We start from the raw sequence: 20,257 nt of genomic DNA on the forward strand, positions 1-20,257 counted from the left end.
TACAATAGCCACAAAAATAAATGAATTTATACACTATTTTTTTGTAGCATACCAAATATCAGAGTTTATGGTTGTTACACTGTATATAGTCTATTTTTTGTAGTGTACCAATTATCATGGAGTTTGTAATTGTTACACGGTGTATACAGCTATTTTTTCTAGTGTACCAATTATCATGGAGTTCATGTTTGTTAGACTGTGTATACACTGTTTTTTTTTAGTGTACTAATTATCATGGAGTTTATGGTTGTTAGACTGTGTATACACTGTTTTTTTTAAAAGCATACCAATTATCATGGAGTTTATGGTTGTTACACGGTATATATTTTTTTTTAACTTACCAATTATCATGGAGTTTATGGTTGTTACAAACCATGAATCAAGTGAGCAATAATCATCCTTCTTAAGAAACAAAATGCCACCCCTTCCCAGATCTACAAATTTATATTCCTATAGCGATTTTTTTCACAAAACCATGCAAAATGAATCAGTTTCTTAGTAAGCATGATTTTACATTTAGAGAACAACAGTTAGTGATTGCTGCCATATAATGATTTAGAATATTTGAGGGGAAAAATCTTTGTTATAATTTTGCCCTTCAAGCATCAGCAAATTACATTCCTTAGCAAATATTTAGTGATAAAAACTTCATTGCCTGGCTTTCTTACTTTGTACTACATCCCTTTTGGTTATATTGCCACCGACTTACAGTTTGTTTGATAGAACTAATTATTAGACAATGAAATAAAGGACTAGATCTTTTTAAAGATACCACATGCAAATACAAATGACAGATATCATTAATGCAAGGCTGTCATAAGAGCCATTATGTTTCCAAGTAAAGAAGAATCCGCTGTATATCAATTATGTATCCAGGTGAGGAAGACTCCAAAATATATCAACTATGTATCCAGGTAAGGAAGAATATACTGTATATCAATTAGACATTCAAAAGTGTGATATTCCTTTTGTCCGTTGTAGGAGGACTGGGCTTTGTATTTGATGACCAAGAGAAGAGGCATGAAACTCAAGATGGTTGAGTTTGATGACACCTTTAATGAAGAGCTAGCTGAAGGCACTCAGGTATTGAAGTAACACTATGCCAATATATATACATGATTTACATAATGTAAACACAACATTATATTTAATTCTAGGTATAAGTTTTCATGTAAAAACAATCAAGAATAAAATAAGACTTCCCGATATTAACCACAATGAAAAACCAGTCAGCTTGTGTATGAAGTTCTAAGGTGAACAAAAATGAACAAATGTTGTGTTTTAAGAAATATAGGCTAATTAGAAGTGAAATGAGTGGAAAATCTTTGGACATTAAGTGATGAAAAGAAAAAGAGCAAAACATGTTCTACTTTTTGACCACATTGTAACAAAAATCCATTCCAGGGTAAATAATAATAGAGCAAGGGGAATGTAGGTTTTAAGACATGTTTCTGTCATTAAATGATATTAAGGTTGCAAGGACCAAGTTGAATATACAAAAATTGTAGATAAATATTTCAGATGGCCTATGGGTGGGTAAAAGGTTTTTATGGCCAAAATTAATTTCATCATCACTGAAAAGACAACATGCTGTCTCTTAGCTGTGTTTGGTGTAAGTAAATGCACAAGCAATACATACAGCTTAGACTGAGAACAGTCATTCCATGATGTACAGCACATCAGAGTCTTTGCTGTTCACTTGAAATTGCAGGCATTGTGTGATAGCAGATCCAGGTCAGTGCTATGCCCAGATATGTGCTCATCAGTAAATATGATAAATGGATGATTGGATATTGTATCAACTTGTTAAGTCTTTATCTAGCAAATTAGGATCCATATGCAAAACTAAATGCCTGTTGTGATTTAAGTCAGAAGAAAGAACAAGTTTGATGTGGTGTTGGGATACATCGATGCCTTCAGGAATTGACCATTAAAATGCCATATCAGTGAAGTTCTTTCCCCAACCTGGGATGAAATACAAATGCAGTTTTATATTTAATTTGTGCTATACAGTGTGATTCAAATTTATACAACTTTGATTTGATACATCTCAGAGTTCCCAACATGCAGATGCATACATGTGATAAAAAATACAGGACAGATCAGGACATTTCCAAACTTTGGACAGGAGTTTTGATCTTAAAAGATAGATCAATTTTAGAAAGCATATGGACAAAAATTACAACTAATTAACAAATTTATTTTTCCATTCATTGCAACTTGTTGCCATTCATTCTTTTTTTATATGTACCACAAGCAATTTTAGAATTTCTTAGATCACTGTTGGATTGTATGGGTGGAGTCCTCGTCATTGCTGATCTTAACACTTAGGAGATGATGTAGTTACTTGAAAAAGGTTTCCCCTGGAGTCAGCCTGAATTTCTCTCAGAATCTAAAATGTTCATCATGGTGTCTGCATTAGAGTGTGGCAATGTCAGTAAAACTCTTTTGAATCCACCAAAAATGTTTAAATTGTTTCCTGCCTTTGTGTAGATTCAGATTGCTGACTGCCTGCCAGAATGGCTGAAGATTTGTACTGTCTGCATCTTACGTTGTTCTAATGTTAGAGTCTCCATATGAAGCACAGATACATACATTATACCATCATACCTTTTGTAACTTTAACCTTTTAAACACTGAAGACCAGTAAACTGGTCCAGGAACAATAACTCCTCTTGACACAACAGACTGGTATACTGTCTCTGTCTGTATTCTCTGATTGGATCTCCCATTTTTAAATAATTATGTCGTAATATGATTCATTTGCAGATCATTTGGATACATTTGGACTTTAAGATAGGTTGTTAACAAGAAGGAGGGGCTTTCTGATCTATAAATGCTAATCTTCGAAGACACCCAAGTACATCCAAAATGGCAGACTCATCAGACGAGTCTGAATAGTTTGGAACGAAATATTTGAAAATAACGGAAATTCTAATCTTGTAAATATACACAAGAAAGAAAGAGAACATTTACAATAAGGATGGAGGATATTGTTGGCTATATTGATGATAATTAGTACTTTGAACTTGCCAATGTATACTACACCTGAATTCATCAATGAATTAAATCTCACATGGATTAAAATGTTCACACATTTTCCAAAAGCATAGGCACAGCACAAGCATTTTTATTGGATCTTGAATATCTCTTGAATATTTTAAGATATTTTATAATGACTAATTTTGCAAATGGCAAGATTTTTAAACATAAATCTACACCAGAAGATAGAGAAAGGTGCTTGACTTCGGTTATATTATCTGAAATACCAATGTTTTATAGCCTTTATATATTGGTTGAAGTTATGACTTTTGACAGAATTAATTGTATTTGTCAAATAGTGAGAAATTCTGGCTTGTTGGATCCAGTTTTGGAGAAAGTGTGTCATGTGATATGTTTATCCATGTAAAATGTTACCTGCATTTCACTGGTGACACACAAGTAAATCATTTGCTAGCCAAAATTAGTCTTGGACTTTTGTTAAATTTGTCTGTAGTGATCACAGTTGAAGAATGTTTTATGCATATTTATTTCCATAATGAAGACCTGTATTAACACCTGTAAAAATCTTATTATCCATATGTGGCTGTTCTTGAAATGTGACAATATTGCAATTATTCAAGCCACGATTTGTAGGAACATGATATTGGATCAAAAATAGGCCACATAATACTCACTAAATGCTTCATTTAACAGTTTTGATTGAATACCATGAAGTTTACCTTTAACTTACCTTTTCATCTACCTGTATAATCACCTGTGTGCAACTAAACTTACTTAAAAGCATATTTTCCCAGACCTGAAGTTTTTGTCTTCTTTACACTGATACCATATATGTATTCCTATCACAAGAAATAAAATGTTTATAAGTCACTGAAAATATGTTGCCTACATTATTAAACATCTTGAAAGTTACTTGGTGTTGAATGGTAGTCTTCCACTGAAGTTACTTAATGCTGAAAGGGTTAAGTCCAATTTGCAGATACCTTTGTCATCTTCATCACTGTCACCACTCTTTAATAATGAAAATCAAATCTGGAAATTAAATATCACTTGCTAGCATTATAGATGAAGACAAAGACCTCATTCATCCCAGGCATTATGGATTATAATGGCAGTTAATGATGTATAATTTAGTCTGGTTTACAGTCATGTTTACAAAGGATTAAATCAAGGTCAGTGGAGTTTATATCAGATTTTGCGATGCAGTCATTCATCTGAGTGTCAGGCGCATATTTTGCATAAAATTGTGGTTGCTTGTTGCATTTTGCAGCTCGTCACCCACAAGAGTTAGTTTATATTATAAATTACTCATATTCGTAATAATTATTATTATTGATATTATAATGCAATTACGAGTATGATTTATGAAAAATAAAATTGTCACTATGTGTTTAGATTTTGTCCATTTGCATGAGAAATGTTTAGCGATTTCTTAGAAAACATTACTTTGGGGTGTTTTTTTCACACATATATGGGTTATACAGGTTTTACATACCCTGCATCTTCCATGTGGGGCATCTTGGTGTGCAGGGTATATCAGTTCCTTTTCATAGAGCTGATGGTCATTAGGTTATTTTTAAATTTATAGATATAATTTTTAATAATTTTGTGATAATGATTTTAATAGTTTTTTATGTTTACATAATATTTAAAAAAATAAATATTTTTCCAATAATAAATTTGTATGTACTATAGATTTCTGAGTGACAGGAGGTGCCCCTTAACTCAGAAAAACACCCTCCCATCCAGGAAAATCATATATAGATGTAAGTGAAAACACCTCATTAATTCCAGTGTGTGTGACATGAAGGTTAGATAAAACACGTTTTCAAATGACAAAGCCACCAGTTTTGATTGAATGGGTATGCAATAAAAGTCAGTATCTTGCATCATAATTCAAACTTCCAAATGACTTTGATCAGTCAGGGAGGAAGTAATGAAAACATCATTACCATCATAGTAGTGCAGTGAAGATCACTGTAGATATAATATTTTGCAATTTCAGTTTAAGTCCAATTTGTACAACTTGCTGATGTCCACTGGGTCAGATGAGGCCAAGGAACGTATCAGGGAGACCAGTTATGAATTTGTGGATTGTGTCCAGCAGTTACTTACGGCAACAAAAATACTGACATATGCATAAAACAGGACACAGTCAAAAGAGCTGTCCACAAGCTGCAGATTTTCTGGACTATTATGAACTGTGATACAAAATTTCTCCTTCATTGTATCAATCAACTTTGTAATATAAATGGTGGTGCCCAACTAGAATAAAAAAGTACTTAAACATGGAAGTAATGGTGTTGACGGAGGGAAGATAAAAACAGATAAGAATATGCACTGTATACATGGATGCTACACATAGAACATCATTCTATGCAAATATTCTGTTCATATATATATATACCACAATAAAACAACAAAATCTAATATGGTACTGTAACTGTAGTAAATGGATTGACCCAATCTTAGGTACCATAGACACACAGTTTGATGTTGCACTAACAATGAAATTGATATATATATAAATATAATGCAGAGATTTAAAAATAAATTAGAATGTAAACAGAACATTAGCACCTGCATAAAATGGGGAACAATATATTTTTTACAAGTTGGAAGTGATTTAACTGTTTTGAAAACAAAATGTTTTATTTGAATTTACCATAATGTTTATCTTCTATTGCGAATTCACTATTTTTCACTAGATGCCAATTTTCATGGATACCAGTTTTTATTGATACTGAAAACAAAGAATTTAAAAACAACAATGATTCTTCTATTTATATAATTCAACTTCTTTCCTCATCAGTGAAGTTAAGTACCCCGAAAACTATTTATTTTTTCAAAAGTAACTTCACGAAAATAAATGTATTCACAGTATTAATATACTAAGAATGAATGATTCTCACAATTTTTAAAAAAAAAAAAGGATAGATAGAACTTATCTTCTGTACCAGGATTAAAAATTTATCTTTAATTATGAAATTTATATCTGTCCAAAGCAATTTTTGTTCTGAATTTAAACATTACAATTTTGAGTATGCATGTGATATGTTTGTAATTAAAGAATAAAACAAATAAAATCGTAAATAATCTCTCTTTTTGTATTCAATGGCTTCAGAATCATTCTGAAATTTTGTACATAATGCCCCAGCAGCAGTGGTGTAAGGGACCATGTAGTTTTGTTGCTTGCTGTCAATTTTCAAGCCCATACCTTATCAGTTTCAGGGTACCGGTAATTACACATAAACCAGTCAACAGAGAGCAATGAAGTTTGGTTTGCATACTTGCATTATGCACAAACATAGATGACTATATTAAATTTTCATGCAGTCTATTTTTAGACAGCCAATATAAAGCAGAGCATATCCTGTTATGATGTTTTCTATTTATCCCTGTCATCTGTTAGTCCATCTTTTTGTTCCCTATTTTTTTCAACCTGGGCTCTCCACCATTTAGTATCACCAAATATTGTAAATAGCTTGCATTTGGGGTAAGGAAGAAGGCTATTGATTTGAGGGTCAAAGGTCATAGCCACTGTGACTGAAAAAAAGAAATATGCTTTCTGCACAATAGCATTAGTAATAATATATCACAGTCCTGGTCCAAATGTTATGGATGACTTGGAGTGGTGTAGAGAAGAAGGCTATTCATTTTGAGGTTGAAGGTTAAGGTCACTGCAACTGAAAGAAGACCAGTCGTTTCTGCACAGTAACTTTAGTTCTGCATCACAGACCTGGAATATACTTTATGGATGGCTTGTGTTTGGTGTAAGGGGCTGTCCATTTAGTGCGTATGCATGGAGGGGGGGAAGGGGTTAATCCAAATGCATACGCTTGCATATGGGGGGGTCTACTGATAATGTACGTATGCATAGCAAACCGGGGGGGACCTCAATAATAATTTGTCAAAAACGTAACCTGTTTGACTGGGTTCAGTTGACGTTTGAATTTTAGTGGACACAAAACAAACTTTTTAAAGTTACGCAGCCTCATTCTTTGATGCAGCCAGACATTTAATGTTGGTGGACTATCTGTTTTATTAAACACGTTAATATTATTAATCCTTGATTGTCTCTTTGTGGATTAAATATATAGAATTTGGTGGGGGGGGGATCAAACACATGTACGCAGGTGGGGTGTGTGTGTAATAAAGTATGCATGTGTACAGGGAGGGGGGAAGGGGTCAAGCTTTGCCAGATTTTTGCGTCTGTACTAAATGGATGGCCGATAAGGTGGAAGTATTTTGATTTTGAGGTAAAAGACCATAGTTACTGGTTGAAAAATGAAATGGTTTCAACTCAAATTTCAGTTCTTGACCATGCACCTTCACCAAATTTTGTCGATGGATTATACTTGGGGTAAGAAAGAAGCCCGATTTTGGAGTAAACAAAACAGCAAAGGTCAAGGTCATTGACTGAAAGAAGAAAAATGTTTTCCATAATACTTTGATTTGAGACTGTATACCTTAACTAGAGTTAGTAGCAGACTTGCACTTAAGGTATTGAAAAGGGTCTTATCTTTTTTGGGGTCGAAATGTCACAGGTCAAGTTCATTGTGACTCAAATAAATAGGTTGAGCATAAGAACATTTGTTCTGGAGTAAGTTCCCTGACCAAATTTTTGGGATTAGGTAGTCCAATAAATCAACCCACCAAATCTGTGTTGATACTGATGGACGATATGTGGGTCTGATGTGACCTGTTCATTAAAATGTGCAATTTTGCTGCATGCAAATCTTTCAGAACAAACCTGCGTACACTTTAGACACATACCGGTAATTCAAAATGGCCCCACAACAGATGGTTGTGCTATTCTAGGTGGATTTACAAATCACCAAACATATGATACGCTCTGGAAATATAATGTACATGTCACTAAAAGAACTCTATAGCTGATGGTAGCTGCACAGCCACGAGAAATACCTTAAGTGTATAAAATGTACACCGATGTGTGCAGCCAAATTTTGATAAAGATAATTGCAGCTTTTAATGAATAGGTGACATCAGCCCCTCACCCGAAAATCAACATCCTCACGGGTGAAGGGCTGATTTATTGGCCTAGCACTTAGGGTACTAAAGAACCTTTCAAATTTGGGCCTAGAGGCAAAGTTTATGGTCATAACAAGTCTAATAAGAAAATAGTGGTGGTTTCTGAACAGTAAGTTTAGTTCAAGACCACATTACCTTGACTGGTCAAGTTCGTGGACACTCAATCAGTAATCTCCAGATTAAGTCTGTCTTAACAGAACCTACACAGAGGACTGGTAACAACTAGGCAGGTGTATAATGTACCATTTACAGAATTGTATATACTCATAAGTCATACCACAAACAACAAAGATCCTGCTTGGCAGCATAATGCACCTGTAGATTAGGGTCTTTCTTGTTCGTTTTACTGATTACTCCTAACAAACTGGACAGACCCAGATCTGCTATGGCAGATCTGGGTTTGTGCAGTTGGCAGTTGGACTTGACCTATAAGAAAGTACACACACAGTGCTCCTGTTTTATTTATTAGGATGTTTATCCCCACCTTTTGAACTTGGTAAATTTGTTTTAGTTCAAACCAGTTAAATCTGGATACACAACACTGCTTGGCCAAGGCAAATGAAATTTGATAGCATGTTTATGTGCATATATAGGTGATCTAATTTAGATTTCATGCAACTGAAATTTCTTCTGGTTTTATCAGTTGTTGTGGAACACACTACATATATGCCTTTTTTGCATCAAACTATTGGTGAAAATCTGTCAGTGAACTAGAACATTATTTCAAGGCCAAATATCGGGCTTTGACTTGTCAAGTTATGTTTGTAGACTTGTCATGTATGTAGACTTGTCTAGGCATGTGTGGTAAGACTTGTCTAGTTGTGTATATTAATACTTGTCTAGTTGTGTATTGTAAGACTTATCTAGTCATCTGTGGTAAGACTTGTCTAGTTGTGTATGGTAAGACTTGTCTAGCTGTGTATTGTAAGACTTATCTAGCCATGCATGGTAAGACTTGTCATGTATGGTAAGATTTTGTCTAGTAATGCATGGTAAGACTGATTTAGTCATGTCTGATAAGACTGGTCTAGCCATACATGGTAAGACTTGTATAGTTGTGTATATTAAGACTCGTCTAGTTGTATATTTTAAGACTTATCTAGTCATCTATGGTAAGACTTGTCTAGTTGTGTATTGTAAGACTTATCTAGTCATGATTGGTAAGACTCGTCTAGTCATGTGTGGTAAGGCATGTTAAGTCATGTATGGTAAGACTTTGTCTAGTAATGCCTGGTAAGACTGGTTTAGTCATGTCTGGTAAGACTTGTCTAGTCATGTATAGTAAGGCTTGTGTAGTTTTGGCAAGACTTTCGAAATGCAAACCTTGTTTGCACATTTACTTAAAAATCTCTAGAGGATGAAGCCAATTTATATGCAGTCCAGATTGAATATGAATTAATTAATTTTGATTCCAGTTAAGTAGTTTGTCATTTTTTATCAGTTACTTGCACTTTTTTTACTTAGTCCTTTTAGTGGGATCCTTTTGAGTGCAATTTTACCCAGAAACTATTTGACCACTGCAAATTAAAATTTAATAGGCCTGTTTAATGCACATGTCAATTCCAGTGCCACTGAAATTAATTGTTCAAGTGTTATGGTTATCTGGGCCTTTTGGATTGCAATAGGATGCATACATGTTTTACAAGGACAAATCAAGTTTTAAAACTTACAAATAAACATACCAGCTTAAATTAGTTCGTAAATTTGTGTACTTTGTTTACACTGGCAGAATAAATTATCTATATGAAAAGTGTCTTAGAAAAATTCTCAAATATTTTATGAAGAGAAAGGGGTACTGCACCCCAATATTTTATACTCTTGTATGCTTACTTTACTTTCAATCCATTGTTTACAAGTATGTTTGGCACATTTTCCTGAAGAAAATGGTCATAACATGAAAATATCTTAATATTAACAGGGATACATTTTTAATGCAGATATGAAACATTAAAAATTGTTATCGGATGTCAGTTTTTCTATGATGACAAAATTATATATATATATATATATATATATATATATATATATATATATATTCACACAAGTATGGATAAAAAATTTCTAAAGCAAACACTGTAAAGAAAAGTTTCTATTGTAACTTCCTACTGAATTGATGCACTTCTGTTTTATTGTGAACCGTGCCGTGAGCACATGCAGCAGCCTGTCTTATGATGGCATTCATAGACACCTGGCGATTGCATTGCTTAATTTTTGTCTGCTTTCATAATGATTTCCTCATAATGAATCTTTTAATGTTTAAAAATGCCAGAAGTCACAAAGAGCTAAATCTGGTCTGTTTGGTGGTGGATTATAGACTTGCAGGTATGTGCTGGGAGGGAGCGTTATTCCGGTGCAAAATGAAGCCTTTCCTTAATACGTCTACACACTTTATTATGGTGCAAAATGAAGCCATTCTTTAAAAGGTCTACAGACGTTTTCTGAACAGTCTCATGTAAATTACATCTTCTTACTGTAGCACAGTATTGTCCATTCATTGGGACATTCACTGGTACTCATACTTGCCAACTCCTTGAGAGGTACAAGTGTTAATTATTACTATTATAAGGGGCAAAAACTTAATCTGGGCATGAAAAGTGTAATCTCTATTTTACATGCCTGAATTACAGCACGTACGAATAAGATAACTTTTAGCTAATAACCTGGTTCTGCCACTGGTACAAATTCTTGTCACAAAGGGCAAAATCCATCTGGATTAGAACCAGAAAACAAGCACAAAATATACAGAAAAATTTATATTCAGCACTCATCTTTTCTACTTGTGTAAAATTTGCTGAATGATAGTGAACTGGAAATTTGCAATGAGGTCAGGTGTTCAGATTGCTGCATTATGTTACTCACATATACTTCTTTTAAAGTTTGTAAAGCAGTTTTGATTTGTCCTTTTTTCTGATCTGTCATGTTTTAAAGTTTGAAAAGATCCCTCTGCTCCAACATATAACATCCACAACTCACACCATAAATCGTTTCGCTTAACATCTGGCAAAATTTTCTTTAAAGGTAAAGACTGGTTCACAACTTCCACAGCTTACCAATAAAACGAATCTGTGAGGCAGAAAGTTCAAATATGAAGAAACCCGTCTGTTTTCATGGAAATGGGTCATATACAGTTGCTATAAATAGCAAATAAGTACTTTTTACGCTGTTTTCACACAGCAGTCACCTTTTTAAGAATATTCTCAAATTTATATCAGTGAATTAAAGAGATGATAATAAAAATGACAAAAACAACTTTTTACTGGTGTTATAAAAATTTTAATGAACTAAAAAGGCATAATCCATATCCAGTCTAGCATAACATGTAATATGGTGGAAAAAAAGTGTAATGATTATGCCAAAAGCATAATTAATGGTTGACATATATGGGTACTATGTAGTTCAAAATTATTCCTTGTGTGTTGAACATAATACATATAACCTTTTCAGCAGATCTGGAAAGATGTGCTTTTATAGGTAATCTTGTTGTCATCTTGGATAATTTTGATGCTGTAGATGCAGTAGCTACATATGGAATGTGTCCAAACTATGCATGGAATGTGCATATGTGCCAACCATTAAGCTTTGAGTGTAAGCATGGAACTCTTTTTTTAAAAAAAACCAAATTATGCCTCAAGTTTGTATATGGATTATGCATTTTAGTACATTTAAAAAAAGGGCACAAAAATGTTATATTGGCATTTTTATTTTCTCTTTAAATCCCAATGATCCTATAAATTTGATAATGTTCTATTTATAAAAAAAAAACTGCTGCAAAAGGATAGTGCAAGAGTAGTCCTTTATTTACTATTTACAGCAGCTGGAGAAAACACATTTTCAAGAAAACATGTTTTTTCAACTTGCCTCATAGATTCATTATATTTTGATAACATATTTTGGTAAGATGTGCTTTTACAGGTAATCTTGATGTTGTAAATCCAGTAGCTACATATGGAATGTGCCCAAACTATGCATGGAATGTGCATATGTGCCAACCATTAAACTTTTGGTTGTTGTTGTGGGGTTTAACGTCATATTTCAGCACACGATAGGCTATGCATGGCGGCCAGTATTAATGGTGGAGGAAGAACCCGGGAAAACCCTGGAAAGAACCACCGACCCACGAGAAGCTACTGGCGAGCTTTCTCACATACCCACGTTAGCCAAATCCTAGACTCTAACCCACGCAGACAGAGGTTAGATGGCAGTGATCCGTAACGGAGAGTGCTTTAGACCACTCTTAAGCTTTTAGTGTAAGCATGAAACTTTTTTAAAACCAAATTATGCCTTATGTTTGCCTGTATATGGATTATGCATTTTAGTACATTTTAAAAAAAAAGGCACAAAAATGTTATGCTAGCATTTTTATTATCTCTTTAAATCCCAATAATCCTATAAATATGAGAATGTTCTATTTAAAAAACAAAACTGCTGCATAAGGATAGTGCAAGAGTAGTCCTTTAATTTCTATTTAAAGCAGCTGGATAAAACACATTTTCAAGAAAACGTGTTTTTTCAACTTGCCTCATAGATTCATTATATTTTGATAACATATTTAGGTAGTGGGACCAGTCTATATATTTTAAAAAATGTCACTACATGTCAAGTGAAACAGGCTTTATCTATGCGACTCGAGTATGTTACACAACTAAAAATTTTAGCAGACAGGGATCTTTTAAAACTTCACGTCAGATCAGAAAAAGGACAAATCAATAGTGCTTTAAAAATTTAAAAAGAATACGAGAGATGTAAAACACTGTCATGCTCATTGCTGAATTTTAGGATTCATTCAGCAAACGTTAGACATATAATTAAAGTGAGTGTTGGATATAAATAAATTGTCAACATGTTTTGTTATTGTAATCTGGTACTAATCCACGAGGATTTTGCCGATTTGTGACAAGAATTTTAACCAGCTGCAAATCCAGGTTAGTAACAAAAATAAATGTAAAATTTTCATGGTTTTCTGAAATTATGTCAGGTGATATGTAGTTTACTTTTTTTATGCTTGGATTATTATCCCTTATATTAGCAACAATTCTGCTTAACACATTAACCCCTGGAGGTTTTTGTCGTTTTCGTCTGAAATTCAAGTAGGAAACACATTTTGAAAACTATTTCTGAATACATCCTAAAACACCAATTTCCAGGTGATCTTCCAATAACATACTACCTAGTTGTGTTAGAAACATCGTTTTTCATTGGCTATTTGGCTCATGCATGAGCAGAAGCGGAAAAGTTGTTTTTTTTGGGGGGTAATGGACTCATTATTTTCGTATCGAGACCACTCTTTATTCCAAATGCCCATCTTATCCTACTTTTTGCATAGGTTCATCTGTCTGTTGGGCGAATTTTGGGTAGAAAAAATCGGATCCAAAAAATAATATTTTCCCCTCTGTATTTTGTAGTACAACTAGAAATTCCAGATTATTTGGTATCATTGTAGAGCTACCTTTCTATAATACCACCCACTTTAGTGTATCATACATGACCTTGACACTACAGAGCTCGGCAGTAGGCTACTACTTCCTGCCACATAAACGCGTCACCAGGGGTTAATGTGTTAATAAAATACATCTCTAGGGTATGTACGAATATGATCCAAATACATGGTTCTAGAGGTTGGCATGTATGAATATGCTCCAAACACAAGGTTTTAGAGGTTGTCATGTTTGAATATGCTCCACACATATGGCTCTTGGGGTTGGCATGTATGAATATGCTCCAAACACATGGCTCTAGGGGTTGGCATGTATGAATATGCTCCAAACACAAGGCTCTAGAGGTTGGCATGTATGAATATGCTCCAAACACATGGCTCTAGGGGTTGGCATGTATGAATATGCTCTAAACACAAGGCTCTAGAGGTTGGCACGTATGAATATGCTCCAAACACATGGCTTTAGGGGTTGGCATGTATGAATATGCTCCAAACACAAGGCTCTAGAGGTTGGCATGTATGAATATGCTCCAAACACAAGGCTCTAGAGGTTGGCATGTATGAATATGCTCCAAACACAAGGCTCTAGAGGTTGGCATGTATGAATATGCTCTAAACACATGGTTCTTGAGGTTTTCAGGTAAGAATAGCTCCCAACTTGTGGCTCTAGAGGTTGGCATGTATAAATATGCTCCAACACAAGGCTTTAGAGGTTGGCATGTATGAATATGCTCCAAACACATGGCTCTAGGGGTTGGCATGTATGAATATGCTCCAAACACAAGGCTCTAGAGGTTGGCATGTATGAATATGCTCCAAACACATGGCTCTAGGGGTTGGCATGTATGAATATGCTCCAAACACAAGGCTCTAGAGGTTGGCATGTATGAATATGCTCCAAACACAAGGCTCTAGAGGTTGGCATGTATGAATATGCTCCAAACACATGGTTCTTGAGGTTTTCAGGTATGAATAGCTCCCAACTTGTGGCTCTAGAGGTTGGCATGTAAAATATGCTCCAACACAAGGCTTTAGAGGTTGGCATGTATGAATATGCTCCAAACACAAGGCTCTAGAGGTTGGCATGTATGAATATGCTCCAAACACAAGGCTCTAGAGGTTGGCATGTATGAATATGCTCCAAACACATGGCTCTAGGGGTTGGCATGTATGAATATGCTCCAAACACAAGGCTCTAGAGGTTGGCATGTATGAATATGCTCCAAACACATGGCTCTAGAGGTTGGCACGTATGAATATGCTCCAAACACATGGCTTTAGGGGTTGGCATGTATGAATATGCTCCAAACACAAGGCTCTAGAGGTTGGCATGTATGAATATGCTCCAAACACAAGGCTCTAGAGGTTGGCATGTATGAATATGCTCCAAACACAAGGCTCTAGAGGTTGGCATGTATGAATATGCTCTAAACACATGGTTCTTGAGGTTTTCAGGTAAGAATAGCTCCCAACTTGTGGCTCTAGAGGTTGGCATGTATAAATATGCTCCAACACAAGGCTTTAGAGGTTGGCATGTATGAATATGCTCCAAACACATGGCTCTAGGGGTTGGCATGTATGAATATGCTCCAAACACAAGGCTCTAGAGGTTGGCATGTATGAATATGCTCCAAACACATGGCTCTAGGGGTTGGCATGTATGAATATGCTCCAAACACAAGGCTCTAGAGGTTGGCATGTATGAATATGCTCCAAACACAAGGCTCTAGAGGTTGGCATGTATGAATATGCTCCAAACACATGGTTCTTGAGGTTTTCAGGTATGAATAGCTCCCAACTTGTGGCTCTAGAGGTTGGCATGTAAAATATGCTCCAACACAAGGCTTTAGAGGTTGGCATGTATGAATATGCTCCAAACACAAGGCTCTAGAGGTTGGCATGTATGAATATGCTCCAAACACAAGGCTCTAGAGGTTGGCATGTATGAATATGCTCCAAACACAAGGCTCTAGAGGTTGGCATGTATGAATATGCTCCAAACACATGGTTCTTGAGGTTTTCAGGTATGAATAGCTCCCAACTTGTGGCTCTAGAGGTTGGCGTGTATAATGCTCCAACACAAGGCTTTAGAGGTTTGGCATGTATGAATGTGTTCCAACACAAGGCTTTAGAGATTGGCATGTATAAATATGCTCCAAACACAAGGCTCTAGAGGTTGGCATGTATGAATATGCTCCAAACACATGGCTCTAGGGGTTGGCATGTATGAATATGCTCCAAACACAAGGCTCTAGAGGTTGGCATGTATGAATATGCTCCAAACACAAGGCTCTAGAGGTTGGCATGTATGAATATACTCCAAACACATGGTTCTTGAGGTCTTCAGGTATGAATAGCTCCCAACTTGTGCTCTAGAGGTTGGCATGTATAAATATGCTCCAACACAAGGCTTTAGAGGTTTGGCATGTATGAATGTGTTCCAACACAAGGCTTTAGAGGTTGGCATGTATAAATATGTTCCAACACAAGGCTTTAGAGGTTGGCATGTATGAATATGCTCCAAACACAAGGCTTTAGAGGTTGGCATGTATAAATATGCTCCAACACAAAGTTTTAGAGGTTTGGCATGCATGAATATGCTTCAACACAATGCTTTCGAGGTTGGCGTTTATAAATATGCTCCAACACAAAGTTTTAGAGGTTAGCTTGTATAAATATGCCCCAGACACAGTTTAATGCTCATCAAAGCAAATAGGAAGTGGCAAACGTGATTACAAACTAAACTCTGGCATCAACCTGGAAATGTGTCCTGTAGCATATAATTGTCACAACACAATATTCTCATATAAAAAGCAGTTTAGAAATTGGTTGATGTAATCTATAATGTATAATGAATACTCCATTTGTCTGCAACATGTTTATTGGTTTACATGGCACTGTTATGTAAGGTGATTGTTTGCAGATAAATGTTCTACATGTTATAAAATTCACACAAGTCTCGAGTTTAAATCCATTAAAGTATATTTGATGAATTATTTTTTAAAGATTTATGGAAAAATGAGTCGGAAATGCAATAAACCCAGAAATCACTGACATTATTTTACACATACATTTAAAATAAGACAACATTATTAATTAAATGGCAAAATAACCTCCCAGCAAGAATCTTCCAAAGGGAGTAAGGAGCTGCAAAATGTAATTGATATGCATCTTTGTGTCAAATTTGGTTCATAGGTTTCGAAATAAATCTCTGCAAAAAATTTATAAACTTGGAAATGGTTCTTACAAGAAATGTGTTTAGAGAGAAAAGTTTGAAGAAATAAAAAAATACAGTGGCCCCCCTCTGATAAGGCCACCCTACTGCAGCAGGGAAGTAGATTTATAAGGTTGGCCTTTCTTGACGGGGGATCACAAATGCAAATAGTAATTACAAAGAAAGTCACAATTACATTTAATTCTGAAACATTTAATATTTTCATTTAAAAATCACATGTTGTGAAATCGATGTGAAACAAACTGTTACTTAATGTCATTTTAAAGAGAATGTTGTGAATAACCATCAGTATGGTTGTAATATTGTCTTTATTTCAGATCCCATCATCTGTCACCAGTAGACACTTTAATACAATACAGATGTTTCTAAGAATCCTTAGGTTTGAAAAATGTATCCAATGTTGTTTGTCCCATGCTTTCCACAGCTTTCATTTTGTCTTTTTTAAGAATGTCTTGTGTTTTTGTAATTATGACCACAGGTTCATCATGATTTGAAGCAAGGCCATAATCCATCTGTTGTGTGGAATATAACAACCATGCAGTCTGCAGGGTAATGCACTGTTGGGTTGGTTTTTGATCAATACCTGTTGTATCACTTTCACTTTCTTCATCAAGGCAGGGTTCCTAATTTCCAACACTAAGATTAATGACTCCCAATCATCACCAACTGCGTTCTCTGTGGCTAATGTGTCAGCACACTACACACAATCCTTGAGGGTTGTTCTAGATGGTACAAGGGGAATGCATCTTCACACTGCACATAATCCTTGAGGGTTGTTCTAGGTGGTACAAAGGGAATGCATCATCACACTACACATAATCCTTGAGGGTTGTTCCAGGTGGTACAAAGGGAATGCGTCATCATACTACAAATGATCATTGAGGGTTGTTCCAGGTGGTACAAGGAAAAGATAGTCCTCTTCATCCCCGTTTTCTTCCTCTGTCTCTGGTACACCTGAAACCTCTTGGAAGGACCCACATTTCCAAAAGAAGTTTTGAATGTTCTCAGCTGTCACCACATCCCATGCAACAGTCACCTGTCGTGCTATCTCTGATACAGCTGATGTATCATCCACCAGGAACAGCACGTCTTCAGTTGCTTTTTCCTGTAGATGACTTGGACTGTTTGGATTATCCTTACATCCAGGGGCTGAAGTTTTTAAGTTGAATTCAGGGGAAAATATGAAAGCTTTACATTTGACAAAACCAGTTTTGGGTGTGCAGAATAATTATCAAAGACTGCTCTGGTGGCCTAGTGGTTAGAGTGTCCGCTTCAGATGCGGGAGGTCATGGGTTTGATCCCTGGCCAAGTCATACCCAAGACTTACAAAAATGGTACTAACAGCTGCCTCTCTTGGCACTCAGCATTAAAAGGTTAGTGTTAGGACTGGTAGGCCTGGTGTCAGGATAATGTGACTGCATGGGACATCATGCTACATGTCTGTGGCATGATGCCCCACTGCTAGACATCACTATAAACTGCCACACTGCAGTTATCTTATTGTTAAAGCTACATTAAAATATAAATCACACACACACAATTATCATGGAAAAGCAGGATCTTTCTGTGCTGCGCTTTCATCTGTTAATTTAGTTTTTTGATCCATGGCTCAAGTGTTTGTCCTGGTATCCATACATTTTTGTTCGCCTCGTATGTAACTCTCATTTTTTTTGCTATACCCCTTGTTAAAGCACCTTGTGTTTTGTGATTTTCACCAGAATAACTGGCAGAGCAAAACTTGAAATCTCGTTTGCTTTTTTCCCCACCTTTACTTGTCCCTTGTATTGTACCAACTTTGTTGGTAACATTCTAAAATAACAACCCAGTCTCATCACAATTAAAAATATAATTGCTGTCATATCCCCTGCATGTATCATTCAATTTTGCTCCAATCCTCAAAAAACTTCATTATCGACTTCATTCTCCACTAAGGACAGAGCACTTGATATTATGTCAGACTTGAAATCTGTGTAACCGTTACTTGCAGTGAAATCATGTCCCATTTCAACTGACAAAATTGTCACCTTTCCTTGGATCATTCAATGAATGAGTGGAATGCTCTTAGGATGCGCAGTCCAAAACCATTAAAAAAATCTTTGTCAAATCAGGGTACAAACATCTCCTGGCTCTAACAACCTTCCTTTCAACATCCATTCCATCTTCCCCAGAATAGTTTCCTTGTCTTTCACGATATTGTTTGAGTCTTTCCGACATCAAATTTTTCTGCAAGGATCCTTGAACTCTCTCGCTTTTTCATTCAAATTACTTTCACTTGTTTCTTCTAACCTTGAGAATTTTTATTTTCCTCGACAAGCTGACCTTTTTGCAATAACTTGTTCTTATGTTGCCAACTACAGCACTGATAAAACAATTTTTTGCAGTTAAACAAAATGCCTGGTCTTTTTAAAGAAAGTGACCTTGTCATGTGATTCATTGGTCACAGTCTGGTACCCTGCTGTGTTTACATTTCTTTTCACTGAGGAAGGGGAGCCAAAAAGGCCATGATACCATCACACAGATTTGTTCTGAATAGCACCTCACATCCGTAAGGTTTTATAACCTTGACAATTATTGCCAGCAGTAATAGCCACTAATTATCAAAATGAACAAGCTCAACATCTTACTAAGGGAAGCCATAAAGGCTATCAAATTTTTTTGGTGCCAACTTGTGCACAGCAATACTGCATTTCTCAGCTATTGCCATTTTGTGTGCACATGCGTGCATTTTGGCTTTTTAATGTAGCTTTAACAATTCAAGTCATATTGCTACGATGTTTGTAATGTGGCAGTTTAGAGTGATGTTTAGCACTGGGGCATCATGTCCCACCCAGTCACATTATCCTGACACCAGGTTGACCAGTCCCAACACTAATCTCTCCATGCAAGCACCAAGCAAGGCAGCTGCTCGTACCATTTTTTATAAGTCTTTGTCATGACTTGACTGGGGTTCAAACTCGCAACCTCCTGCATCCAAGGTGGACACTCAAACTACTCAGACCAATGGAGCAGTTGTTGCTGTTGATACAAAAAATATAATCTTGACAATTATCACCAGCATGTATCAAAGCGACTAAACCGGACATCTCAGGATCATATGGCAGTAAGGCTAATCAATTTACAAAGAAAACCGGATTCAAATTTGAGTCTTTTTGGGCTTTGTGGAATTTCTGCACTAATATGCTGGCTGATGGTTGCGTCAGTGGCCCTTCTTGAGGCAATGCCAAAGACTCCTGGCCATAGAAGCAGGGGGACAACTGTACTTGCAAAAATGTATCTGTAATTGAGTAAAGATCCCCCAATTCCAATATTATACATAGTTATGCTGGCCTGCAGTTGTATAAAGTCACAATGTAAATGCAATGAATCAAATGTTTCTTCTGTTAATATCTCTTTTATTGGCACTTGTTGAAGATTCACAACACTATTCTGGCTTTTTGGGGCAAGCCCATTCAAGCTACTTTTGCTAAAGGCACTTTTGAGCTCCAAAATCATTTAAGTGGTTTGTGTGCATCTGAGATGCATCTCATTTCTGG

At 35.8% G+C, this 20,257-nt stretch overlaps 1 protein-coding gene across 3 annotated transcripts in view; it reads left to right on the top strand.

Moving 5' to 3' along the window:
* Positions 1-6,101, top strand: part of LOC149785773 (dynein axonemal intermediate chain 7-like) — a 124,349-nt gene extending 118,248 nt beyond the window's left edge. For all 3 annotated transcript variants that reach the window (XM_089979675.1, XM_089979677.1, XM_089979676.1), the window contains 2 exons: positions 982-1,083; positions 5,009-6,101. In XM_089979675.1, the coding sequence (XP_089835801.1) occupies positions 982-1,083; positions 5,009-5,146 (240 nt within the window). In that variant the 3' untranslated portion in view covers positions 5,147-6,101. The remainder of the gene's footprint in view (positions 1-981; positions 1,084-5,008) is intronic.
* Positions 6,102-20,257: the final 14,156 nt, after the last annotated feature.

The sequence above is a fragment of the Sinohyriopsis cumingii genome, chromosome 13 (genome assembly GCF_028554795.1).
Source record: "Sinohyriopsis cumingii isolate HCF-2022 chromosome 13, ASM2855479v2, whole genome shotgun sequence".
NCBI classification, from domain to species: Eukaryota; Metazoa; Mollusca; class Bivalvia; order Unionida; family Unionidae; genus Sinohyriopsis; species Sinohyriopsis cumingii.